Below are 27,827 nucleotides of genomic sequence, written 5' to 3' on the forward strand. Positions count from 1 at the left end.
TGTGTGTGTGTGTGTGTGTGTGTGTGTGTGTGTGTGTTTTTTAAATTCTCCTTTACAAGAGCTATTTACAACATCTTAGTTCTGTTCTTAATTAATAAGTTAAGTAAAATCTCACCGGGGAACATTTTATATTTATCAGAATTAAACCTTCACCTTCTTTAAAATACACATCTTTAGGAGTTCCCGTCGTGGCGCAGTGGTTAACGAATCCGACTAGGAACCATGAGGTTGCGGGTTCGGTCCCTGCCCTTGCTCAGCGGGTTAAGGATCCGGCGTTGCCGTGAGCTGTGGTGTAGGTTGCAGACTCGGCTTGGATCTCGCGTTGCTGTGGCTCTGGCGTAGGCCAGCAGCTACAGCTCCGATTCGACCCCTAGCCTGGGAACCTCCATATGCCGAGGGAGCGGCCCAAGAAATGGCAAAAAGACAAAAAAAAAAAAAAAAAAACCACACATCTTTAAACAATGGTTTTAATGTCTGAGACACTTATGTGTGTGTGTGTGTGTCTTTGAGGGTGGCACTCACGGCATATGGAAGTTCCCAGGCTAGGGGTCGAATTGAAGCTACAGCTGCCGGCCTACACCACAGCCACAGCAACACGGGATCCGAGCCATGTCTGTGACCTACACCACAGCTCAGGGCAATGCTGGATCCTTAACCCACGGAGTGAGGCCAGGGATAGAACCCGAGTCCTCGTGGATGCTAGACAGGTTTGCTAACTGCTGAACCACAAAGGGAACTACCAGCAGTAACTCTTTAGTCTTAAGTCTTAGCTTTAAGCATTTACTGGTGTATCCTTTCTCAACATTCAAAACCCAGGCATGTCAGACAGATGAATGAAGACCACGTATTGTGGCGATTTGTTTCACTACAAGAGGATTCCATGCAAGGTTCCCCTTTAAGGAGCTGAAAACATTTTAAATAGATGATCTACGAAAGCTGTGATTTGAGGCCTGTGGTACAGAGCGTCCCCAGCAAGAAGCAAGGTTCTTGCTGGCTGCACACAGGCCCTCGTGCTTTCTTGGCTCCTAGTGTGCAAAACGCAGCACAGGCATTCTAAAATTAAACACTCAGAAGGCTCCAAGCCTTTAGCAATACTGCCAGTGCAGAATGAGGCAGCAGTGTCCCCCGCCTCACCCCTACCAGGCCACAGTGACCATCTCCTGTCCCAAATCCCCGACCCCACATGCAACTCCCAATCTTGGAGAAGCGCCCTGACTCCACTTCCGGCCCCCAAGGGGAAAGTCACAAGCAGATGCCTCAGTTATGTCTCCTAGGTAACCAAGCAGCCCCTGGATCTGAAGCTTGGAATCAGGCATGAACTTTGTGCCCCAAAGGAGGAAAGAAAGGTGGGGGGTAAGGGTAGGGGGTGGCATGGGGAGTCTCTGCCCAGAAGGTGGAAGCCACAAAAGGAAGCACAATGCAGATGTCTCTGCAGGCCTCCAAGCGGCCAGAATGCAAGTGCTGCCCAACTCCAAGGCACCAGGCCAGGGGTGGGGCCATTTTGCCTGGACTCCAGGCCCCTGTGCCCACCTCTGCACCATGCTCTCCAGTTTCCCACCAGCATATTCAACTCCGAGCCTCGCGTACTGATTAAGCACCTACTCTGGGCACAGAATGCACTAGAGACTAAACCCCAGGCCACAAGCTTCATGGTACAGATGCCCAGCAGCACCGCATCACTCAGGCAGCTAAGATCCAGGCTGCTGGGCCCAAGGTGGCCTGGGGGGGTGGCTTGGCAGCAGAGGTGGCACTGGGGGACTTGGTGTGAGGTCCTGGGGGAAAGGGCTGGGGGGCTTGGCCCAGCCACGTGTCCACTCTGTATGGGGATCCAGACGGGAGCAACACTGGGCTTCCTGCATCCTTCTCCACAGCTGGCAGGCACCTGGAGGAATCACTGTCCTGCACAACAGTCCTGGCCTCGCTCTTCCCAAAGAGGACTGGGTGCCAGGGAGGACCCACGAGCTCCATGCTGACCTCTGGGTGCCTCGTTCCTGGGGTTCCCCAAACGGCAGACTTGTACTCCAGCCCGTCGTTATTAGCCTCAAATGCCCAAGACCTGACCACCTGCTGCTGCCCAGTGGGAAGGTCTGAGGCCCTGGGTTTGAGGCCCGAGTGGCCAGAACAACACAGCACCATGCCCCAGGCAGGCAGTGTGCAGCGGGCCCTGTAAAGAGCATGTGGGCCAGCCGCTGCTGGTGCTTATACTCTGAAGAGCCACAGGCCTCCTCCTAGGTCAGCAGGACAGACAGAATGGGGGTCCAACACTGCTGACTGGCCCCCTCCTGGGAGCCACAGGGCAGCCCAGGCCCTCTGCTCACAGCCACACACACAAGACACTCCAACAGACACTTCCTGCCAGGATGCCAATGCGCAGGCCAGCCAGGGCGTGCCAGCCAGGCTGGGTGTCCTGCCAGCAGAAGGACCTCGACTGACCAGGAGATGTCCAGCCAGCACAGCTGCTCTGCCTCACCTTAAGCTCTCCCAGCCTCTCTCCCAACCCTGAGGCCTCCACCCTCATCCCCAATATCTCAGAGCCAGAAGCAGGGTCCTCTGCTCCCGGGAAGGCAGTGTCATGGCCTCCTTAGATTCTCGGCCCATTCAGGCTGCTTTCAGATTCTTCCTGCAGCCCTGGGCACACGGGGCCTGCGAAGGTAGCTTCTCACGGCTGCAAGGGATGGGTGGTCCATGCCCACCAGCACAGGAAACCTGGCCTGACGACTTGTGTGCATCCCAGGGCTCAGATCCAAGCCCCAGGCAGCCCCTTGTGGGGCCCAGAGAAGAGGCTGACTCCGTGTCCTTTCCTCGCTAGCAGCTGCTGGTTCCTAACAGTTCGAGCCTCCCCACCTCCAGGCTACATCATCTTCCTCTCTGCAGTCTCTCTGCGCAGACACCAGAAAAGCCAGCTTCTCCCTCCCAGGATGCCAGGGCTCTGCTCTCCCTCCCAGAGGGTGAAAAGCTATCACCTCCCTACAATGGCTGCTTTGCGGACAAACCAGGTGAAGCTGGAGGGGTGGCCTCTGCCGCCTAAAGTGCACGTGGGAGCAGCAGGGACTCCTCACCCCCCGGGAGGCCACTCCAGTGCCCCCCAAAGCCCTGCTGACCCCAGCACTGAGTGAAGAACTGTTCCTCTGTACCTTCCTGGGGCCTCCATGCAGCCTAACCACAACCCAGGGCTCTGGCATCTTTTTATGGTCTTGAGTGTGTCAACTTCAGCCTGGGTCCAAGAGGGGCTGTCACCCCAAGTCTGAGGGAACAGAACTCAGGCCTCAGGCAAAGAACCTGGAGACCCCAGAGCTCTTGCACTGTGCCTGGGTGGGGGTCATGAAGCTCAAAGCTCGGCCACTTCCTCAAGACAGCGTGTGCCTTTCCGAGCTCTGCATCTTTCTCAGACCCTCACATGGCACTTGCTTTAGGAGAAGAGGGTGAGTTGAAGCGTCTTTCACCTGGAGGAACAGGCTTCCTGGAGGATCCAGAGGTCAGCTGAGGCCGTGTTCTAGACCTTACACTGTCTTCAGCTACCAGCATTCAGGCAGCTGAATGTGCCAGGCCCACCAGCCCCGGGAACTGCTCAATCAGAGGGTGGTTCACAGCAAAGCCACACAGGGGCATCTGTACCCCCATCACATCCAGAGAGCATGCCCCCTCTAGGCTGGGTTTCTCAATGACACAGGGATGTGGCCGAGGACAGCTCTGCCACTGGCTCTCTCTCATGCTGTTTCTCCTTCTCCTTCATCAGGTCAAGGAGCAGCATCTCGGGTCCATGAAATTGGGAAGAGGAACAGCAGCTCCAAGGTGGAAATCCTGGCCTGTGACCCAGAAAACCTGCTCATCTGCAATGGTCACCCCCCACGAGCAAGAAACCTTCGGTGGCCTCAGTGAAGGCACACCTCAGATGCCCCTCAGGAGCCCCACATAACATCAGGAAGCCCAGGGCTGTCTTGTACAGTCACCTAAGTTGTGCACTGCACAACCCCAAGAAGCACCATTCCCAGTGACTGGTATGGATGGTGCTTCTGGAGTCTTGGGACGCAGAGGTCCTGAGGATATCTCTCCTTGACTGCCACTTACTATCCACTAGGGCCCCAGGACTTTAAAAGTAGAAGGGAAGAAAAGCAGAAACACATTCTTTTTTAAAGAACATTAAGTAATTTCTGAAATGATTTCTGACTGGCTGATTTGGATCTTGGTTGGGGTGGAAGGAGGGCAGGAAGAAAAAGCAGGCTTCAGCTTATTTCTTCGAAAGAGCTACTGTTTTTTTTCTTCCTTCTTTCCGTCTTCCTTTCCTTCTTTCTCTGTCCTTTTCACATGTCAGGCTTGTAGATTTCTAAGATTTCCCATCTCCCCTTTGGTATTTCCCCAGTGGACCCAGGAAAGCTGTACCAGTCTGTGCTTGGCTCTCTAAGCATCCTGTCCACTAGGGGGCAGGAGTCCCCAGGCCATGCAAGCCTGGCCAGGAGCCTCGGGCTTCAGGAGAGGTGGGACAGGCAACAGAGACTTGACACCAAGTCTAAGTCTTTGTGTGTCAGGCATTCTATTTAAGGAATCACAAGGCCATCTTTAACTCTCAGGTCCCCAAGGGCTTGAGCCACTGTAGGTGACATTGAAAAGAGAGCCTCTGGCATCAACTCCTGACATTTCTTTTCTTTTCTGTCTTTTTAGGGCCGCACCTGCGGCACATAGAGGTTCCCAGGCTAGGGGTGGAATCGGAGCTGTAGCCACTGGCCTACCCCACAGTCACAGCACTGCCAGATCCGAGCCACATCTGCGACCTACACCACAGCTCACGGCAACACCGGATCCTTAACCCACTGAGTGAGGCCTATATCAAACCTGCGCTGCATCCCCATGGATACTAGTCAGATTCATTTCCACTGAGCCACAACGGGAACTCCAACTCCTGACATTTCTTTTTTTTTTTTTTCTTTTTTTGTCTTTTGTCCCCCTGGGGCCGCACCCATGGCACATGGAGGTCCCCAGGCCATGGGTCTAATCGGAGCTGTTGCCACCACAGCAACGCAGGATCCAAGCTGCCATCTACAACCCACACCACAGCAACGCCGGATCCCCAACCCACTGAACCACAACCTCATGGTTCCCAGTCAAATTTGTTTCTGCTGTACCGCGACGGGAACTCCAAACTCCTGACATTTCTACTCCAGCCCTGCAAGGCAGCCTCTTGGGGAGTCCAGACGAGGGTTACAGCCCCCACCCACTCCCTCACCCTCCATCCAAGGCCTCAGTTGGAGCTACAGAAGCCATGTGTCGCCTTGCCCCTCACCCCATTGCAACAAACACGGCGGGGGTGGGAGACAGGGTGTAAGGAGAAACAGGCTGCAGGAGAACGCCCAGGAGCCTACGAGGGACAGGAGAAGTGACATGTCCAGTTGCTCCAAGTGCTGTCCCCATCACTTCTGATCTGAGCTATGTGGCCAGGGGGCAGGTCTTGGGAGATTGTAAAGGGCCAGAAAATGCTGGCACCAAACACAGGCGTCAAAACCGGATGAAGATACAGCACAGCCCACTTTCCGTGCACACGCTGGCTCCCCAGATTCAGCCCAGCCCGAAGACCAGTCTGCGAACCCCCTTGGTTCTGGCTTTATCTACCAGGAACCCTACTTTTCACCAACAGCACACATGTGTGAGTCCAGGCCCAGCAAAGTAACCCAGGTCCTCCACCTGGCACTCTAAACCTGGCCAGTCCCCCAGGACTCGGAGGGGACCCTGGGGAATGACCTCGTCCCCCTGGGAAGCCTAATCCAGTCAGAACCATCAGGGGTGATCTGAACTAGACGCACCTCAAGTGATGGGGAAGGGGTACAGACACTGGGTGACTGTCATCGCCCACGACGGCTTAGTCCCAGGCCTGCAGAGACCCCGTGGAGATGACCACCTATGGTGTACAACATGCCTGGGAAGGCGTCTCTGCTCAGAGCAACCAGCAAGGAGTCGGGATCCATTGGGTACACCATAACCCACGGGTGTGGGCACCCCTGACACAGACACCCACCCAGCCTCCTGACCCCCACCCCTACGCCTGCGCAATGCATACGTGCACACGCTGGCACAAGCCCAGCACCCTACCCCAGCCCAGCCCCCTACTCCAGCCCCCGGCACCACAGGTGCACTCAGCATGACTCCTACCCTCTGGGTGGCGTGGTTCAGCATCTCCTGCCAGGCTGAGTCGAACTGTCGCTTGTCATCCTCCAGCAGCCGCTGCTCGGCCAGGGAGATGGTCTCCTTGGCGGCACGGAGCACCTCCGTGGCCCTTTGGAAGTCCTGGGTGGCTCTCTGGGCTTCCAGCTGTGCCTGTACAAGAGAAAGCTCATGAGGAACCAGACGCAGCAGGGGCTGCTGCTGCTGCTGGCCCATCCTGCCCTCCTGAGGGCCTGGCCCGGTCCTGTCCTCCTGTGCCTGTCCAGCCTGGGAATAGGCCAGGCACCTGCAGGTCCTTGTAGATCCTGGGTGGAGGGAGTGGAGGGTCTTCACAGCCTGGGACCCAACAGACCAGATAAACATGCCAGCTCTGGGTCAGGATTGGAGACGGCAACCCAGCCCACATGCGGCAGGTACAGCTGGCTGGGGCCCCTCCTAGAGCAGCTCTCGTTTGCTAATGAGGTCAGCGGTGGCAGTGCTCCCCAGCCCCATGTGAGAACGAGAAAGGCCCCAGACAGCACCATCCAACGGTGTCACTCTGAATGGAAACCGTGGCTCCCAGAGGCTGGGGCTGCCCTGAGCTCACAGAGCCGAGCCCAGATTCCAGCAGCTCCGGGTCCCACCCCCGGAGTGGTGACTCTGCCAGAGAGGCTCGCACTCCAATCACACGGGCTGACACCAGTGGTGGGTGGGATGGGTGGAGGGAAGGCCCTGTCACAACACCACCCCTGCTTTCAAGGAACGTCAAGTGGGAGAATCAACCGAAACGACAGCCGATAGCCTGGCCTAGGAAGAAGGGAAAACGTGAATTCAAACTGAATGGAAAACACTCCACATTTCAAAGACTTACTAAAGGCTCAGTCCAGAAAAAGAACAGCTATCTCCTTAATAATGTCCATGTTGATCACATGATGAAATGATGACATTTTGTACATACTGGGTTAAAGTATTAACACTAATTCCACCTCCTATTTGCAAATTTTTACTGGGACAACTAGAAGACAGTAAGTTCATAGCTGACTCACATTCCATTGCTTTTATACAGCAGAAACACATCCCCCAAAAGTGGACCATGTAATTGCATCCGAAATTGGCAACAAACCCTCATCACTGCTCTTGGCAGGCCCACCTTGAACTCCTCACCAGAGTTCAGGCAAGGCCGTGCCAGATGCTGGTCTGCTGCAGCCTCCTACCCAACTGCCTCGGCTAACTGGATCCCTAAGTCAGTTACATAAACTGGGGACACCCCAGGGGCTGTCCCTGGGACTCAAGAGGCAAAGGGAACAATAGGGCCCCCACCCATCCCCAGAGCAAGTCTCATATGACTGAGAGGAAGTTCTCAGAAACTACAGGCCCAGGACACTTCCCAAAGACAGTTAAAAGGAACAAAATCAGTTGGAGCCCATCAGCCCCCAGGGCGAGGGACAGCTGTGTGACCCTGTGGGTGCCCCCTCCATCCTTCAGTGACCCTGTAACTGGGTCACGCCTGAGCCGACCCTCAGGTGACGACAACCCAGTCAGGGAGATGAACCGGGCATGGACATTCAGAAGTAATAAGATGAGGAGTTCCCACTGTGGCACAGTGGGTTAAGAATCCAACTGCAGCAGCTCAGGTTGCTGAGAAGGCGTGGGTTCCATCCCTGGCCTGTGGATTAAAGGATCCAGCATTGCCACAGCTGTGGCTCAGATTCAGTCCCTAGCCTGGGGAATTTCCATATGCTGTGAGTGTGGTCACTAAAAAAAAAGTCACACAGTGAGGGGACGGAGAAATTCCTTCCGTGGAGAGAATCCAGGGAGACCTCTTACAGGAAGATGACACTGAACTGAGGCCTGGAGACAGGATGATCTGAAAACACGGCTTGGAGGGGAGCAGGGAAGAACAGAATATTTAACCAGGTTGTCTGCAGAAGGCTTGACAAAGACTCCCATCAAGGTGTCAAAAGGGAGTCAGGAATGGAGGCCTTGAGGAGTTCCCCTCATGGCGCAGTGGAAACAAATCTGACTAGGAACCATGAGGTTGCGGGTTTGATCCCGGGCCTCGCTCAGTGGGTCAAGGATCCAGCATTGCTGTGAGCTGTGGTGTAGGTCGCAGATGTGGCTCGAATTTGGCTTAGCTGTGGCTCTGGCAAAGGCTGGCAGCTGTAGCTCCGATATAACCCCTAGCCTGGGAGCCTCCATATGCCGCAGGTGTGGCCCTAAAAAGGACAAAAAAGAAAAAAAAAAAAAGAATGGAGGCCTTGAATGAAAGCCAGGCTAAAGCTTCAAGCATGAGACCTGCTTGCTGCAGACCCCTCATGTGGTCCTGGGACCATGCAGGTGCGCCTCAGTGACACAGTGGGGACCAGAGGCCACCCTTAAGAACTGACATGTGCCCTGAGAAGACACTGGACAGCACACTCAATGCTCCAGAGCCTGGGCTCCAGGCCCACTGCTCTTCCTCCATGGGAGGACAGCCCTCAAGGCCCCCCCTGCCCCACTGTGCTGGAGGGCACCTCCCCCCACTGCACACAGACCACCCACAAACTTCAAACAAGCATCAGCGGGCCATAATTAACCCCACAGGAGTCTACCATTTTCTGAGACGGGATCTGTAGTTGTTAAAAAAAATTTTAGTATTGCAATTCAGCAACATTTAAGGCTAAACTCTTTCTCTAGGTCTCCCTGCTTGGATTGTGAAGTTTTTTTTCTTCCAAGAAAGCAGCAGCAACAACAACAACAAAAAAAGATGCTCTCGTAGGGACTTTCTAGAATGCGGCTGCTGTGACCTGAACCCAGCCCCTCCGCACCCACTGCCATGCATCTGCTGCATTCCAAGGAAACCATGTCCCTACAAACAGGGAAAAGAGGAGGCCCGTCTGAAGTGACCTGGAAGAACATGATCTGTCAACTTCCTGCGGAGTTTGTGAAGTTTCCACAAGGTTCCTTCCCTCCTGTGGTATCAGAAATGTGCCTTCCTTGTCATATTGTGAATCCTGCTAATATGAGGATTTGGTCTATATTTAATCTACAGAAGCCAGATGGCATCTATCACTTATCCATCCATTCATTCAAGTAAGTGCTGGACATCTGTTCTGTTTCTACTCTCTACTCTCTCCATCTTTCTTGGTAACAGAGCCCTCATGTCTCCAGGTGAAGCAATGTCCCAGCCAAGACCCTACTTCCCAGTTGTCATGATAGCTAGTTACTTTCAGCTAATGAAATATAAACGGACACTGAGTGAGACTTCCAAGAGCACTCCTCCTGTCTTTCCATCTGTGATATTAATACAATGGCTGGTGCTTCAGCAGCCATTTTGGATCATGAGGCAACTCTAAGGATGAAGGAATAGTAAATTAGGTCCCTGCCCTAAGTTGACTTTTTACAGGACAGAGACGATAAAATCTCATGTTTAAGCCAGTGTTATTTGGGGTTTTCTGTTATATTTAGTCAAATCCCAACCTAAATGATAATACACCTTCTCATCCTCAGATGAGCTACTCTGCAAACCTGACAGACATGACTACAGCAGTCTACATAGACTGGTCAAATCTCCTTCAACTTCTTTCTGGCTGCTCACAGCCCATCCTATGACTATTAAGCCCAAGGAGACAAACTTTAGGGGGTTTCCTAAAGAATTCCAAAGATCATGGCCTCTTTGTAAGGCATTTCATAAAACATTTTCTAAAGCCACACACACGAGGAAGGACCAGGCATGCGCACACAAGGGGCAGGAGGGGAGCATGCCCTCTCTCCCCCACAGCAGGACGGAGGCCATTCAGCATTGATGAGGAAGCTCTTAATGCCAAGTTCTGGGCAGGAGGGGTCCACACCAAAATAAGGGGTTCTGACTCAGCTGGGTAAGCAGAATGCTCATTACAAACTCCAAAACAAGATCGCAACAAGTGACAGAGGAGTAAAGCACATGGGAATATCAGAAAGAGAGAGTAACTTGTCTCAGGTTTCTTAGACAAAGGGAAGAGTCCTCGGACGAGAGGGTGTCAGGCACCAGGCTTGGCCATGGAACAGGGAGCATCCAAGAGCTTACACATGTCTAACTGAGGAGGCCTGGCTTGGAGATCACTTGCCAGGGACCTAACAGGATGCATGACAGAGCCAATTTAGAAATTCAGAAGCTAGTTTAGAGTCCAGAAAAGAGCAGGCTACCTAGTTCTCTCCATCATATGAAATCTTTGGCACAATCAGTGATGTTGTACCTTCAACTCCAACAAAGGACCCAGGCCCTGGTATTAATGCATTATCTGGATAAGAGACCTATACTTGCAAGCTCCTGGGTGTGAACATAGCCCAGAGGCTCATTCATGGCAGGGAAACCCAGGTAGCAAGAGCTGAGGCCTGCCTGGCACCGCACTGAGGAAAGGCTGGCAGAGCTGGGCTTGAGCTATAAGATGCAACACAGGAAAAATGTCAACTCTATTCATGACTCATGAGCGCTATAGGCTTTCAGAGAGACAGCTTTATAGAAAAAGCATTAAAAGCTGCTCGTGGGAGTTCCTGTTGTGGCTGAGCAGTAATGAACCCGACTAGTATCCATGAAGAAGTGGGTTCAATTCCCGGCCTTGCTTAGTGGGTTAAGGATACAGCATTGTTGTGAGCTGTGGTGTAGGTCGCAGACTAGGCTCAGATCCCGAGTTGCTGTGGCTGAGGCGTGGGCCAGCAGCTGTAGCTCTGATTCAGCCCTATCCTGGGACCTTCTATATACCACAGGTGCAGCCCTAAAAAGCAAAAACAAACAAACCAACCTTGCTAAAACTGTATCTGTGCCTCCTCCCCCAGCTCAAAGCCCATGGAGAAAAGTCCCAGATGCCTCTCCAAGCCGTCTAAGGAAGAAGAAAGACCCTTGATGGCCCCAGCAAGGAGGGGATGTCCAGGACGAATATCAAGGTGGGCAGGAGACAGGGCGTCGTTCTCAGCTTTACTCGAACTGTCCTATGCTCTGAGCAATGCAAGAGTCTAAGACTTTCGATTCTGAAAGTTTCCTCCTGCCACATCCTTTCAAAGCTGTCTGAGGTTAATGGAAGAGTAGCCAGAGATGGGCATCAGCAATTTTGACCCTGAGGATATTCTGGACAAAAACATGTTTTTGTTTTGTTCTTTTTTTTTTTTTTTTTTTTTTAAAACAGCCGCACCTGCAGCATATGAAGTTCCAGACCAGGAGTCAACGCAGAGCAGCTGCAGTTGCAGCTTACACCACAACGGCGGCAACACCACATCTGAGCCAAATTTGCAACCTATACTGTAGCAATGCCAAATCTTTAACCCACTGAGCGAGGCCAGGGATGGAACCTGCATCCTCACAGAGACAGTATCGGGTTCTTAACCTGCTAAGACACAAGTGGCGTTCTCAAACATTTGGTTTTTTTATTGAAGTATAGTTGATTTACAATGTTGTGTTAATTTCTGCTGTACAACAAAGTGACTCGATTATGCATAAAAATTTCTTTTTCATTATGGTTTATTACAGGATATTGAACATAGTTCCCTGTGTTATACAGTAGGACCTTGCTGTTTGTCCATCATATACATATAACAGCTTTCATCTGCTAACCCCAAACTCCCAATCCTTCCCTCCCCCCCCCACCCTCCCCCTTTGGCAACCACAAGTCTGCTCTCTATGTCTGTGAATCTGTTTCTGTGTGGTAAATAAGTTCTTTTGCGGACACAAACATTTTAATCAGAAGCATTTCCTAGACAGACTGTCATGAAGTCCATGTAGTTCCTTGATCATTTTTCATATCCAGTGTTCCTAATTTTTTTCATTTTTTTTTACACAAAATTATTTTCATTAGGATCAGTTCTTTTCAATTTCAGATCAATCTGAGCCACAGAACAGTTTCATACACCAACCTTACTAATTATAGCCTGTGCTATGTTGTTTTCCATTATTTCTATCAAATTCAATTTTCCTGGACCAATTTTTTGCAGTTCTAAAAATCTGTTGAACATATGGGCCGTCAATTTTTAATCAGTCTCAATCAGTGTACATGTTATCATGTACAGTTGGAGTCATGACCAGTCAATATTAAATTGTATGATATAAACATATTAAATAATATATATTACAAATTAAAGATCTGTGGTATGTATTTCTCATTAGCGAAATTTGAGAAAGTCGTGAGCAGTTTAAAGAGATATAATACGGGGCCTGCAGCTGGTTTAGTGGAAGGCTACAAAGTTCTTCAATATATGGTAACGCCAAACGAGCCCCAAGGGATAAGAAAAAATATCAAGGTCAAATAGTTTTACTCTGTCCTGGGTTTAAGATAAGATGTTAAAAAACAAAAACTAAGAAGCTATCACCTGCTTCAAAATAATACAGCTAGAAGTGAGAACTGGGGGTGGGAGGATAAAGATGAAATAAGACTGGCCATGGGGTAGTGATTGCAGAAGCTGGGTGAAGGCTATACAGGCTCTGCAACACTACTCTATTTTATAGATAGATAGATAGATTGACTGATTTTTAGGCCCACACTGGTGGCATATGGAGGTTCCCAGGCTAGGGGTCAAATCAGAGCTGTAGCCCCTGGCCTATACCACAAGCTACAGGAAGGTGGAATTCAAGCCACATCTGTAACCTACACCACAGCTCACAGCAATGCCAGATCCTTAACCCACTGAGCGAGGCCAGAGATCTGAGTGAGGCCAGGGATTGAACCCAAATCCTCATGGATACTAGCCAGGTTTTAACATGCTGAGCCACGAAGGGAACCCTCGATTTTATACAAAAGGAAAAAAAAAACAAAAAACAAAAAAAGAAACAAAAACCTGTTCTCATTTGTAATTGCCTACTTATGATTCTCTAGAACTGCAATGTCTTATGCAGGAGACACTGGCCACCAGTAGCTATTTATATTTAATTGCAATGAAATAAAATTTCAGTTTCCTGGTTGCATCAGCCACATTTTAAGTTCTCAAGAGCCACGTGTGGCTGGTAGCTGCCACACTGAACAGCACAGACACGGGACATGTCCACCATCACAGGAAATTCTACTGGACAGTGCTGGCCCAGACACTGGCCAACACTGAAATGAAGACTGGGGGAACGATTCAGCTACCACCCATAATCTCTAGTTTGTGTTCATAATCACTATTTATTAGAGAAATGCAACTCAAAACTACAATGAGGTATCACCTATCTCCAGTTAGCATGGCCATCATTAAAAAGTCTATAAATAACAAATATTGGAAAGGATGTGAAGAAAAAGCAACTCTCCTCCACTGTTGGCAGGAATGTAAATTGGTGCAGCCACTATGGAAAACAGGATAGAGGTTTCTCAAAAACTAAAAATAGAATTACCATAGGATCCAGCAATCCCACTCCTGGGCATATATCCAGAGAAAACCGTAATTTGAAAAGATACATGCACCCCTGTGTTCATAGCAGCACTATTTACAATAGCCAACACATGGAAACAACATGAAGGTCATAGCCAGATGAATGGATAAAGAAGATATGGTACATATACACAATGGAATACTACTCAGGCATAAAAAAGAATGAAATAATGGCATTTGCAGCAACATGGATGGACTTGGAGATTATTGTACCTAGTGAAGTAAGGCAGAAAGAGAAAGACGAATGTCATAAATCACTTATATGTAGAATCTAAAATATGATACAAGTGAACATCTCTATGACATAAAGACGGAGATCATAAATACAGAGAACAGCCAAGGGGGAGGAGGGGCTGGGAGAGGGATGGATTTGGAGTTTGGGATTAGCAGATGCAAACTATTATATATAGGATGTATAAACAACAAAGTCCTAGTGCACGGCGGAAACCATATTCAATATCCTATAATAAACCATTGCGAAAAAGAATATATATATATATATGTATAATTGAGTCACTGTTTTGTATAGCAGAAACTAACACAACACTGTAAATCACTATACTTCAATAAAATAATTTTTTAAAAAACCTAGCATCTTCATTCCTGCTCCATTGTAAATAAACACCTACTTAGAAGGTCTCTTGTGGCGCACAGGGTTCGGGACCTGGCGTTGTCACTACAGCACTTGGGTCACTGCTGTGGCATGGGTTCTCTCCCTGGCCTAGGAACTTCCACCTGCTGCAGATGTGGCAAATACAACAGAATAAGTTAAATCAAATCAATCAATGAGTATAATTAATTAATTTTTAAAATAATAAAGGGAACCTGGGGGTGCACTGTGGTGAGACCCTGTATTTGGGGAAGGCCCAGCCACCCAAAAAGGTGCTGTGACCCAGTTTCTGGAAGGAGGATCCTCACTCCCCCCACCTCAGCCCAGTCACCCAGGGCCCCAGACTGACCAGGACTGGGTCTGACTCAAGGGTTTCTGTTGGGGGCCTCAGGGAGGTACATCTGGGATGGAGTCTACTTTGTCCAGCTCCTGGGAGAGGCGTCAGCCTGCACCTCGCCTCTGGACACCAGCACCCACGTCCACAGCACACCTGCTGGTGTCTCATTCCATTCATGCGCCACTTATCCCTTGGTCTCAGGCAGGCACCGTCTGCCTCGCTACAGAAGGTCCCTGGTCCAGCCAAAAGCTCCTGGCAGGAGGGCACGGGGCTCTTAGCCCAAGTCAGAAGGTCAGGGCTGGTCAGCCTGGGAAGGGCACATCTCACGCGGGCCCCCAAATCAAACCCTTTCTGCTGCTATGGGGACACAACAGATTCTGAGCTTCTCTGCACCGGCCCCCCTCAGCCAGAAGTGTGCCCCCATCTTCCCCCAGGGTTCCTCTCACCCACACTTCCTCTCAGGTTGGCTGGGCTCCAAGCTGGTGAGGGCAAGTCCAGAGCAGGCCTGGGGCAGGGGATAGCAGCAGTGCCCAAGGCCAAGGCCCCTGTGACCTAACAGCGCCCCAGGTGCTGCCACCACACCTGGATCCCCGGCCCACGGGGGTCAAACCATGGAGTCTTTGGGCCCAAGGAGCTAACAGTGTGAACCAACCATTTTGTTTCATAGAAGAAAATTCATTGTGGTTGCCAAGGGGGAGGGGGGAGTGGGATAGATGGGGACTTTGGGGTTAAAGATGCAGACTATTGCCTCTGGAATGGATTAGCAATGAGATCCTGCTGTGTAGCACTGGGAACTATGTCTAGTCACTTATGATGGAGCATGATAATGTGAGAAAAAAGATTGTATCCTTGTATGTGTGACTGGTCACCATGCTGTACAGTATTTAAAAAATTGTACTGGGGAAACAACAATTGATTACAATTAAGACTACTTGATAAGGAAAAAAATAATGGAATATTCTCTGCAATAAAATAAATAAATAAATAAAATTATCAGTGAAAAAAAAAGAAAATTCAGGAACCTCACAAGGAAACTGGCTGCTCAGAGGGACGAGTCACCTACCACATCTAACTTCTTAAATACGTGCTACCTCGGGGACTCCCTCTGCTGTGGGGAGCTTCCCCCAGTCAGCAGGGCTGTGCTTTCCTCCCTGCAAATCCTTGCATTTATTTCTGTCTCAGTCTTGCTCCTCCCCCCACCCCACCCCCAGTCATTCCCAGCACGTAAGAAGCACAGCATCCCCCAGCCTCAATGTCAGAAGAACACACACACCCATCAGGGGAGCTTCCCTGGGAAACGGCGCAGCCTGGCCGGGATAGGGTGGCAGGGAGGAGGCTGACCACAGCCTGACGTTTGGAGGCAGGGGAGGGCGCTGCTCTCCTACGGATGGCACCCTCCTTCCTGGCTCCGTGAGGAGGATGGAGCGTGGGAGCCGAGAGGTGGGTAGATCTAGAAAATTAGGATGTCAGAACGGGGAGCCGCATCTCACTCCACTCAGCCACAGCCAGAGTCACGCATCTGAAGGCATCAGACGCCCTTGGCTAAGCTCTGTCCCTACCCTTACCTCCTCCTCCTCTCCTTCCTTTCCAGCCAGGAGCCAGTTGACCCTCAGCCCATTCTGCCTCTACTGGGGCTCATGAGCAGAGCTGCCAGCATCTCCAGGGTCTGCTCTCCAGAAGGTGGTCCTACCATGTGGACAAACAGGCCCCCTTGCAGTTCTCCAACCCCAGGGCCCCGACTGCTAATACACACCATAGTGCCCACCAAAGAAACATTCCCCTGTCCTGCACAGAACTGGCCTGGAGGCCAGGGGACAGCTGGGCCACTAAGAGGCAGTGTCCTGCTTCCAAAGGACTGGCAGCAGTGGGGGATACTCCCCACACCAACAATGACCATTGTCTTGGGTCTACAACCTTAAACAAGTCACTGGAGTCCTGAGCTTGGAACACCGAGGGCTCTGTGACTCCCACGGAGGCTGGGTCCCATGGTCACGTAATTACAGTGGGACTTTCAAGGCCCGCTCTGGAATGCAGTGTCTGGCTTAGACGTGTGCAAACAGTCAGCAGCCAGCAAGATAGCCACCAAGCTATTTTGCTTTTGCTGTCAGCTTCATTATAGATATCTGCAAACTTGTAGGAATAAAAAGCTTACAAAATTACTTCTTGGTGCACTTCTTAATCAGCTGTTCCTTTGCTATTTATCTACCACACAGTTCGTTCCTTAAATTCAAAAAACTGTGTCAGCGCCATTGAGTAACAGCACAATATGAGGGAAAAGGGGAGGCTCTTTATCAAAGAGCCTATTTATCAAATCAAAACATGACAGCCGTTTCCAGTCAGGGAAATCTGAAAAAGGACAGGCCCTAGATGATACTAAAAGAACCGTTATTAGTTTTGTTAGGTGTAAAATGTGATCCTGTAAAGAAAGGTTCTTACCTGTTACAGAGAATGCTTATATATCAACTATTTATGGGTAAATACTTAAATAGCAAGTATTCATGGGTAAATGCTTAAACACTTAAATATCAAGCATTTATGAGTAAAGTGACGTCAGCATTTTTTTTTTTTTTTTTTGCTTTTTAAGCCACGCCTGCAGCATATGGAGGTTCCCAGGCTAGGGCTCTAATTGGAGCTGTAGCCGCTGGCCTATACCACAGCCACAGCAACACTAGACCCGAGCTGCCTCTGTGACCTACACCACAGCTCACGGCAATGCTGGCTCCTTAACCCACTGAGCAAGGCCACCAGGGATCGAACCCACATCCTTATGGATACTAGTTGGGTCCCTTACCGCCAAGCCACAATGGGAACTCCCTGTGAATAGCTTTAAAATAAAAACTGGGGGAGTTCCCATCGTGGCGCAGTGGTTAACGAATCCGACTAGGAACCATGAGGTTGCGGGTTCGGTCCCTGCCCTTGCTCAGTGGGTTAACGATCCGGCGTTGCCGTGAGCTGTGGTGTAGGTTGCAGACGCGGCTCGGATCCCGCGTTGCTGTGGCTCTGGTGTAGGCTGGTGGCTACGGCTCCAATTGGATCCCTAGCCTGGGAACCTCCATATGCCGCAGGAGCGGCCCAAGAAATAGCAAAAAAAAAAAGACAAAAAAATAAAAATAAAAAAATAAATAAAAACTGGGGAGGGCAGGTGACTGACACATGACTGCAAGAGGTTAACCACTGCTGATGCTGGTGATGAGCAGTGATTAATCTCTCCGCTGTTGTGCACATGCGACACATTCCATAATAAAAAGTGGGAAAGAAATGCTTTTTAAAGCCTTTGGTTTGTCACGACCACTTTTGCTATTTACCTGCTACGTCATTACAAGACTCAAGAAAATGCTACCCACTAAAAGATTAAGGAAAACAATGATATTGGTCAAGGGTGGTCCTTACTTAAGGCAAAACTTAAGCTAAATAAAAACATAAATAAATAAATAAAGGAGTTCCCGTTGTGGCTCAGCGGAAATAAACCTGACTAGTATCTGTGAGGATTCAAGTCGGATTCCTGGCCTCACTCAGTGGGTTAAGGATCTGGCGTGGCCATGAGCTGTGGTGCTGGTCGCAGACATGGCTCAGATCCTGGCATGGCTATGGCTGTGGTGTAGGCTGGCAGCTGCAGTTCTGATTCGATCCCTAGCCTGGGAACATCCATAGCCGCAGGTGCAGCCCGAAAAAGCAAAAAACAAAAACAAAAACAAAAAAACACCTGTAGAATGGCCAATGAGGGGAAGTAAAGAGCCAAATTTTAGCCAAGCAGGAGACAGGTTTATGAGATTGGGAGGGCTCCCGACCCCTCATAGCCCACCTTGCCCATATGCAACCTTTAAACACAACATATCAAAATCTGGGGAGTCCCATGCTGGGCCCCCTACATCCTGTTAGAAGCCAAATCACTCCAGCTGTCTGGAATTTCTCATCTCTAATCTTGGTCTCTTCTGCTATGGTGTAAAAACCCTCGGCTCCTTGTCCCTAGCAGAGACAGGGGGAAAAAAAACACCCACTATGGCGTTCCCGTCATGGTGCAGGGGAAACGAATCCGACTAGGAACCAGGAGGTTGCAGGTTTGATCCCTGACCTCGTTCAGTGCATTAAGGATCCGGCGTTGCTGTGGGCTGTGGTGTAGGTCACAGACGTGGCTCGGATCTGGCGTTTGCTGTGGCTCCAGCGTCAGCTGGCAGCTGTAGCTCCAATTCGACCCCTAGCCTGGGAAGCTGCATATGCCATGGGTGTGGCCCTAAAAAGGACAAAAAAGACAAGAAACGAAAAACAAACAACCAAAAAAAAAAAAACCCACCCACTTACAATAACAAAGCATATTTTTGATAGAAAGCACTTCCAAGGAGGGCAGAAACCAAGCTGTAGAAACCTGAGTAAGCCTGCCCTGCCCTGCATCTCACTTCTCTTGCCAGGAGGATACAAGGACCCAGGGCAGGGGTTTATTAAACCCCTGTCATACCAGGTATTCACCTACAGAATCTAGCCAATACCCCTGCTAGTTAGTATTGCTGTACTCATTTTATACCCAAAGAAATGGAGATTGAGGAACTGATGGAAAGTCTCATGGCTAGAAAGAAAGGAGACCAAAGAAACTTAAGTGTCCACTGACAGAGGAATGGATAAAGATGCAGTACATATATACCATGGAATACTACTTAGCCATAAAAAAGAGTGAAATAATGCCATTTGCAGCTACATGAATGGACCTAAAGATTATCATACTTAGTGAAGTAAATCAGACAAAGAAAGACAAATATCATTATGAGTTCACTTCTATGTGGAATCTTTAAAAATCATACCCATTGTGGCTCAGCAGTAATGAACCCAACTAGCATCCAGGAGGATGTGGGTTCGATCCATGGCCTCGCTCGGTGGGTTAAGGATCCAGTGTTGCCGTGAGCTTCGGTGTAGGCTGCAGACATGACTTGGATCCTATGTTGCTGTGGGTGTGGCGTAGGCTGGCGGCTAGAGCTCTGATTTGACTCCTAGCCGGGGAACTTCAATAGGCTAAGGGTAAGGACCTAAAAAGACAAAAAACAAACAAACAAACAAAAAACACCCAAATGAACTTAACAAAACAGAAAGAGACTCACAGACATAGGAAACAAACTTATGGTTCCCAAAGAGGAAAGACGAAGGAAAGGATAAACTAGAAGGTTTAGATTATACACAGTACCATAAATAAAACAGACAAACAGGAGTTCCCATCATGGCGCAGTGGTTAACAGATCCGACTGGAACAATGAGGTTGCGGGTTCGATCCCTGGCCTCGCTCAGGGGGTTAAGGATCCAGCATTGCCGTGAGCTGTGCTGTTGGTCGCAGACACAGCTCGGATCCTGCATTGCTGTGGCTGTGGCATAGGCCGGCAGCAACAGCTCTGATTCAACCCCTAGCCTGGAACCTCCATATGCCACGGATGCAACCCTAGAAAAGACAAAAAACAAACAAACAAACAACAACAAAAAAAAACCAGATAAACAAAGGTCCTATTACATGGCACAGGGAACTATACTCAATATTTTGTAATAAGAGAAAAGAATCTGAAAAAGAATACGTATGTTTAACTGAACGACTTGGGCTGTACACCTGCAACTAACAGGACACTGTAAATAGGGAGAGAGGGAGAGAAGGAGCGATGGAGGGAGGCCAAGCCTCGGACCCAGGCCCCATGACCCCAGTGCCCTGGAGAGGAAAAGCACCAGCACTGGCCTTGTATCAGTCCACCACTCCAGCAGGGAGGCTGATAAGACTTGATGTCTCTGAATCCTGATGAGAAACCACAGACCCCACTGGGCTACCCCCAGTTCGATAAACTGTCTCCATAACACCATCTGCACATCTACGTTGGCCAAGATGTTCTCTCCATTAAGCATCCAAAGGTTGGACAAGTCCTGCCCAATCTCCCCACCCCAAGCTGTGTACCAAGGACCCAATGGGCTCTAAGGAGACCTCCGCAGATGTTTCCAGCATCTAACACAATTAAAATAAATGGGGGAGTTCCTGTCATGGCTCAGCAGAAACGAATCTGACTAGCATCCTGAGGACACAGGTTCGATTTCTGGCCTCGCTCAGTGGGTTAAGGATCCGGCGCTGCCATGAGCTGTGGCATAGGTCGCAGATGAGGCTAGGATCCCACATTGCCGTGGCTGTGGCTTAGGCCAGCAGCTACAGCTCTGATTCGACCCCCTAAGCCTGGAAACCTTCATATGCCGTGGGTACGGCCCTAAAAAAGAGAGTCAATCAATCAATCGATAAAATTAAAAATAATAAAATAAAATAAAATGGTTCAACAACACTCCTCTTGCCTCTGAGACAAGAAATGCCCTGTAATGGGAGGATATGTCAAGGACCCCTTCCCTGCCAGGCTGGGATTCGCAAAAAGGCACTTCTCAGTTGGAAAGCTTCCAGACACTGGCCAGGATCAGTTTTCTGCCAGCCGGTGCCTCCCTGGCACAGCTACCTGGCCTCACTCCAAAGAGGCTGCAGTTAACAAAGGCAGAGACACACCCAATTCAGACAAAGCGACTTCCATTTACACAACTCACTGGGCAACTAGGGATGGATGGTTGGGAAGAGGGTCCTCAAAGCTCTCTACTCTTGGCCTGGGAGCCTGGAAGATACCCACAAAGAGGGCAGAAAGGAAGACCAGAGGTGGGGGGAGAACAGCAGGACAACTCAGCCCCTGGGGCCACCAACACATGCTCAAAGACCAGAGACCCCTGGTCAGTCCCCCAGGCCAAGGATCCTCAGAGTTGGTGCTACAGCAGAAAAGCTGGCAGGGAGGTCCTGTGATTTTTCTCCAGAGCATCACCCAGTGCCTGCAGAGCCTTGGTGATGGAGAGACTGTGTTACTGATTTTTTTTAATTCTCCACATCTAGCCAAGGGGCCAGTACACTGCAGACGTTTAAAAAATATCTGTTTATATACAACTACAGATGTGATAAATTCTTTTGAGTAATAAAAAAAAAAATCTGTTTAATTTAGGTACCAAGCTAGGATACAAATGACCAACCACAAACAACTTCCTGGTGGTCAGTAATTTTAGGGCACCTTCTGCAGCTCCCACAATCAGATCAACATGACTCTGGGCCCATGTATCATAATAAAGGGCCCATTTATGTGGTGTGAAAATGCACCTCACTGTATACACCAAACCATGCGGTGTGAATACCACTCTCTTCAGATCTAAATAATCCCCCCTTCTACTCTGCCTGGTCTCCTCCAAGTTGAATGACATATAACCCAGAGCCCAATGGGTCTTTGGGAAATTTGTTTGTGGGTCAAAATTACCCTCAATTCATAGGATCAAATTTCTACAGTTATTATTCAATAATCTGCAACGTTATGAGATAGTGGATCTGGGAAAACACTCTGAAAAAACTGTGCAACATATGAACATACTGACAACCCCTCTCAAATTATTTTATCCTTCACTTGGTCTTCTTGACAAGACTGCAAACGCAGGGCAGTGATGTTTTGTATATCTGTGAGTCCCCACCACCAGGACCGTGACTTGGAAACAGGCACCTTAACAAGCCCTTCATCAGCCTGGGGACCTTGGCTGCCCCATTCCCACCCTCTCAGGGGTTCAGCCTTCCTTCCCTGGGTCACTTGGCACCAGGGGTTGCTGGGATGCTTGAGCACAGCCAAAGGAGCAAGGGATTCACTGAAAGGTCAGCCTCCCTCCCCTCCAACCCATCTTCTGCTTCTGGGTCAGCATAACTTGGCTCCATTTTTTTTTTTTTTTGGCCACGCTCATGCCATGCAGAAGTTTCTGGGCCAGGAGTGGAACCTATGCCATGGCAGTGACCCGAGCCACAGCAGTGACAATGCCGGATCCTTAACCTGCTAGACTGCCAGGGAACTCCTGACTGGGCTTAATTTTAACCACCACCTGCGAGATCAGCTCCAAAAGAACTCAAGGTCAGGGGGGCAGAGATGACAACGAGAGCCTAACGTAATTGAGGGAACACAACACATCTCCCCCCTACCCCTGCCTAGCTCAGTCTCTGGAAAAGCAGGAGGGGGGTGTTGCAACACAAGTGCACGCATGTGAACGTGGCTGTGGGCAGCAACCTCTGGCCAGAGGAGGCTGTCGCAGTGACAGAACGCAGAGCACACACATCCAAGGTCTGGAGCCCACACCACGTCAAGCACCCGGGCAGCTCTGAGACAGACAGGAATGGCCTTGTAACAGGGCCAGGGCAGCAGCAGGGGCCCCTGGCTTGGGGCAGCCAGGTGAGAACCAGGTCTCAGCAAACCCCCTCCATCTACCTGGTATGGCCAAGCAAAGCAGTCTAAGGGACTCAGACCTTAGACCAGCCACAGGGAATCAGGAACAAACTGTAGCCAGCGGAACAAAGAAAGAAAAAGGAAAAAGAAAGACAGTCTGTGAAAGAATCCAAGGTCTCAAGACTGAGAAAATTTTGCCTGAAGCCGCTGAGTAATTTGGTCAGTCCAGCACCCCTCCTTTCACTCTGCGCTCATTTCACCTCTTCTCTGCAGCCCGAGTCAGGAAGAAGTGCAAAGGACAAGATGCAATCTCTGTTGTAGAGGAGCTCAGATTCAGGGCAGGATTCTTAGCCCTGGGTGCAAAGGGTAGGAACCCAGACTTGGAACTCGGGTTGCCCGAGTCAAATCTCAGCCAGGCCACTCATGAGCTGGGTGACCCTGAGCACCTCAATTCTCAGTGCCTCAGTTTCCTCATCTGCAAAATGCAGACAACAGAAGCCACCTTGTGGGGTTGCTCTGAGGCGCAGGTGAGTTAACACTGGTAAAGCACTCAGAAAAAGCACGTGGCGAGTGGCATAGACATGTCAGCTGTTACACCAGCATGCATGATGGTATTTGCATATGGTTATTAACCCACAGGACATGTACAACTCTGAGGAAGAGCTGATGATTCCCATAAAATTGTGTTTATAATGTCTATACCTATGCACATCTATGTGTGTTCTCAGAAGATGACATCCGTAACTTCCATCAAACTCTTAAAAGCTAAGCTGAGGGAGAGCCTAATGCACAAAGGAGCCTGCAGGAAGTCTTGAGAAGGTACACTGACCTGTGCCTTTATTTCATCAGGTCATCAGGCAAAGGATAAAAGTAGTGCTTCCAACAGAACTTCCTGCAATGATGGAAATGTCCTCTAGCTGCACTGTCCCCAGACAGTAGCCATCAGCCCCCTATGCCTACTGAGCATTTAAAGTACGGCTGGTTGCAGCACTATTCACAATAGCCAGGACATGGAAACAACCCAAATGTCCATCAACAGATGATTGGATTCGGAAGATGTGGTATATATACACAATGGAATACTACTCAGCCATAAAAAGGATGACATCATGCCATTTGCAGCAACATGGATGGAACGAGAGAATCTCATCCTGAGTGAAATGAGCCAGAAAGACAAAGACAAATACCATATGATATCACTTATAACTGGAATCTAATATCCAGCACAAATGAACATCTCCTCAGAAAAGAAAATCATGGACTTGGAGAAGAGACTTGTGGCTGACTGATGGGAGGGGGAGGGAGTGGGAGGGATCAGGAGCTTGGGCTTATCAGACACAACTTAGAATAGATTTACAAGGAGATCCTGCTGAATAGCATTGAGAACTTTGTCTAGATACTCAAGTTGCAACAGAAGAAAGGGTGGGGGAAAAACTGTAATTGTAATGTATACATGTAAGGATAATCTGACCCCTTTGCTGTACAGTGGGAAAATAAAAAAAAAATTAAATTAAATTAAATTAAAAAAAAATAAAGTACGGCTGGTGAGACTGAAGGACTGACCTTTTTAGTTGTATTTCACTGTGTTATTTATACTTAAGCAGCTATATGTGGCTACTGGCCACCGTTTTGAACCTCACAGAGCTAGTCAGTCTGAGGAAGAAAACACCCCAGTCAAGGAAAACAGGATGTGTGTGGATGCAAAACACCCTGTGATGTGCCCAGAGGTTGTGAGTCAAACAGTGTGATGGAGCCTGGGCAGGGGCAGAGGCTCAGCGAGGAGACGGGCTGGGAAAAGCCTTGTGTGCTGCTCAGGTCCGGGCTTGTCACCAGAGCCAGAAGCAGCTGTCAGGCAGGGTTCTCCAGAGAAACAGAACCAATGGGATGTTCACACACAGATGGTCCCCAACCTAAGATGGTTCAACTTATAAGTTATCAACGTCACGATGGTGCGGGAGTCATACGCATTTGGGAGAAACCACAGTTCAAATGCAGACCTTTCCCCAGTTGAGCGATGTGCGGTATGACTCCGTCTCTGATCCTGGGCAGGGCGGCTGCAAGGGTTAACACGCAATACGCTGATGACCGTCTGGACCCCGTTCTGTTTCTCCCCTGCAGTACAGCATTTCATAAATTCCATGAGACAGTCGACCTTGGAATACAGGCCTTGTGCTAGAGGGTTCTGCCCACTCGGTACAGGTTCTGAGCCTGTGTACGGTGGGCCTGGTTGAACTGGGATGCTCGGTAGGCTAGGTGTATTAATACACTTTCTTCTTCTTCTTTTTTTTTTTGTCTTTTGTCTTTTTAGGGCCGCACCTTCGTCATATGGAGGCTCCCAGGCTAGGGGTCCAATTGGAGTTACAGCTGCTGGCCTACGCCACAGCCACAGCAACATGGGATCTGAGCCACGTCTGTGACCTACACCACAGCTCACGGCAACACCAGATCCTTAACCCACTGAGCGAGGCCAGGCATTGGACCTGCAACCTCATGGTTACTAGTTGGGTTCGTTAATCACTGAGCCACTACAGAAACTCCTTTAATACAATTTCAACTGAGGATATTTTCGACGGATGATGGGTCTACTGGGACACAATCCCACCATAAATTGAGGAAAGGCTGTGTATACAAAGGGATTTATTTTAAGGAATTAGCTTATGATCATGGAGGCTGGCAGCCCGAAATCTGCAAGGTGGGCCAGCAGGCTAGATAGAGACCCAGAAGAGAGCTGGTGCTGCAGGGCAAGTCCACAGGCCTCTGCTGCACAATTCCCTCTGACTCAGGGGAGGTCAGTCTTCCAGTCTAGCCAGGCCTTCAACTGATTGAGTGAGGCCCACCCACATGACGGAAGGCAATCTACTTACTCGAATACCATGGATGTAAATATCAACTTCATCCAATACACACCCTCACAGAAACATTCAGAATAATGTCTGTGAACAGGCACCTGGGCACCATGGTCCATCCAAATTGACACACAAAATTGACCATCACATCCACTAAAGTTTTTGAGCAGGACTATCAGCAAAACTGACTTTGGCAAGATTCAGTTGGAAGGGAGTGGGGAGAAGTGGAGAAGGGGGCACTGGGAGACAGGAATATCAGCTGAAAGGCGATTTCAATAACCCAGGCCAGCCATGAGGGCTTCCACCAAAGAAGAGGTGATGGGGAAATGATTTAATTAGCATCTGCTAAAAGAAAGTATGAATGGATTCTGTGACTTGACAAGACCACACACACACAAACACACACAGACACAGCTTTATAGGAAGTTCGCATTTCCTCCTGGGACTCCAACACAATGCAGAGGAAAGGAAGTTTTGTAAATAGCACACAGGGATGGAAGTGATGCAGCAGAGAGATACAGGATTTGCATCATTTGCACTTCCCTCCTTAGAGGAGCGCTGTGCCTGCTCTGTGGGTCACATACGCCCAATTCTCACTCTTTCCAACCAAGAGCCTCTCTTAAAAGTAAGTAACCACAGCACAGACCTGGAAAAGTTGGTTAGCTGGCCCCCAACCTATGCTTCCCTTCATCCTCAGAAAGAACCCTGCAAGCTAAAAAACTTCAAGCCATGGAGCACTCCCCATGACCATGTGACTATGTCCTAGGCCTGAAACAGAAGCAGGGTATTGTCTGGGACTTCTCAGTAGATGCTTTAAAACAGGAAGGGCACATGTCCCTTCCTCTTCCTCTCTTCCTCCCTCTATCCTGAAATACAGATGTGATGGCTGGAGCTCCTGGGGCTATCTTGGACCATGAGGTGACTTTGACGATGGGACTCACATACTAAGATTAAGCAATACGTAGGATGCTGGATCTCAGATGATCGTGGGCTCATGGCATCAACCTAGATCGCCTAATTCAGGTCTTCCTTTAGGTGAGAGAAGGCATTCTTGTGTGTTTAGGCCACTGTTGTTCAGTCTTCTGCTACTTGCAGCCAATGCAATTCCTGGTTGATACAAGCTAAATCCATTATTTTGTACATAAGGCAATACAAATTTCAGAATTTTAGGCTGTAGAAGTTCATCTGTATATCTTCATATGGCCTTGGGGTTAGTATGGGGCCAGAGAGAAGAAGAATCCATATAAATTCATACAGTGTCTTACATCTCATGACTTCCTTCCAACAACTGCCCTCAGAGAGGCCCACTACAGATGCCTTCAGCCACCCTGGTTGGGTGCTCAGGGTCAGTGTGAAAACGTCTCCCAGTCATCTCTGTCTAAAGAGAAACTTCACTCAGGTGGCTTAAGCCTAAGGTCAAGGAACTTAAATTCAAAGAATGAGAGAAACTCTTAGAAGATACACCATGATTTTTAGAAATAAAAAACGCCTGGCACCTTCTCTGCAGCACAGTGCTTTACCAAAAGGCCGGGGAACACGCTGGAGGCTGGTGCTGAATTGATGAGCACGTGATATTTTTTTTTGTTACTTCCACTTGAACCACTTCCTCAAAGTGAGGCTTCCTAAAACCAGCAGATCACTGCCTTAAATGAAGCAAAGAGGCACCCTTTGTCATGAGAATGCAAGCTCCCTTGGGCCTAGGGAAATTCTAAATGGAAAAATGAATAAACAAGCACATGAAGAAATGACCAAACGAACTACTAAAGGCACTCGAGGATGGGGAAGAGGGGAAAGCTGGAAGGAGGCCAGCACTGGGGAAGTCAGAGGAAGAACGGCTGCGGAGCCCGCCTTCTGGAAGGTGATTCAGAAGATACTCAGTGGGTGTGGCCACCCATGGAGCCCTTCAGAAATCATCGGTCAAGGAAGGGGGTCAGGAGGGGACAGAGAAGGTCTCAGATTTGCCCACTTATCTCTGACACCCCATTTCCTCACAGAAGCGCCAGGCTGAGGACTAGGACAGCAGGGTGAGCGACCTGAGGGTGTTTTAGCAGCACTGAACCACCTCCTGCCCTGACCTGCACCTTCGCCACACCTGCCAGGCGGGGACCACACCCTCTCCACAGCTCCACACATTGTGACTTCAGGAGCCCTCAGAAGGGGCGGCTGACTCCGAAACCACTTTCTCCATCTGGCTGATGACTCAAACCGCAAGTTCCCTCCTCGGCAGGGCTGCCAGATTTAGCAAATAAGAAATACAAGACTCTCCGTTCCATTGGAAGTTCAGGTAAACACATCGTCTGTTTTAGTGAAGGGTACCCCAA

The 27,827-nt window shown here is 49.5% G+C and overlaps 1 protein-coding gene across 1 annotated transcript in view; it reads right to left on the reverse strand.

Annotated features, from left to right (window-relative positions):
• The window catches only part of SH3BP5 (SH3 domain binding protein 5), an 80,308-nt gene that overhangs the window by 8,209 nt on the left and 44,272 nt on the right, over nucleotides 1-27,827 (reverse strand). Inside the window, exon 4 of the mRNA XM_003132063.6 lies at nucleotides 6,142-6,306. Within this exon, the coding sequence (XP_003132111.4) occupies nucleotides 6,142-6,306 (165 nt within the window). The remainder of the gene's footprint in view (nucleotides 1-6,141; nucleotides 6,307-27,827) is intronic.

This window comes from Sus scrofa, chromosome 13 (genome assembly GCF_054392235.1).
Source record: "Sus scrofa isolate SSC_HxYL_T2T_F1_AM1 chromosome 13, Sscrofa_HxYL_maternal_Yorkshire_Landrace_v2.0, whole genome shotgun sequence".
NCBI lineage: Eukaryota > Metazoa > Chordata > Mammalia > Artiodactyla > Suidae > Sus > Sus scrofa.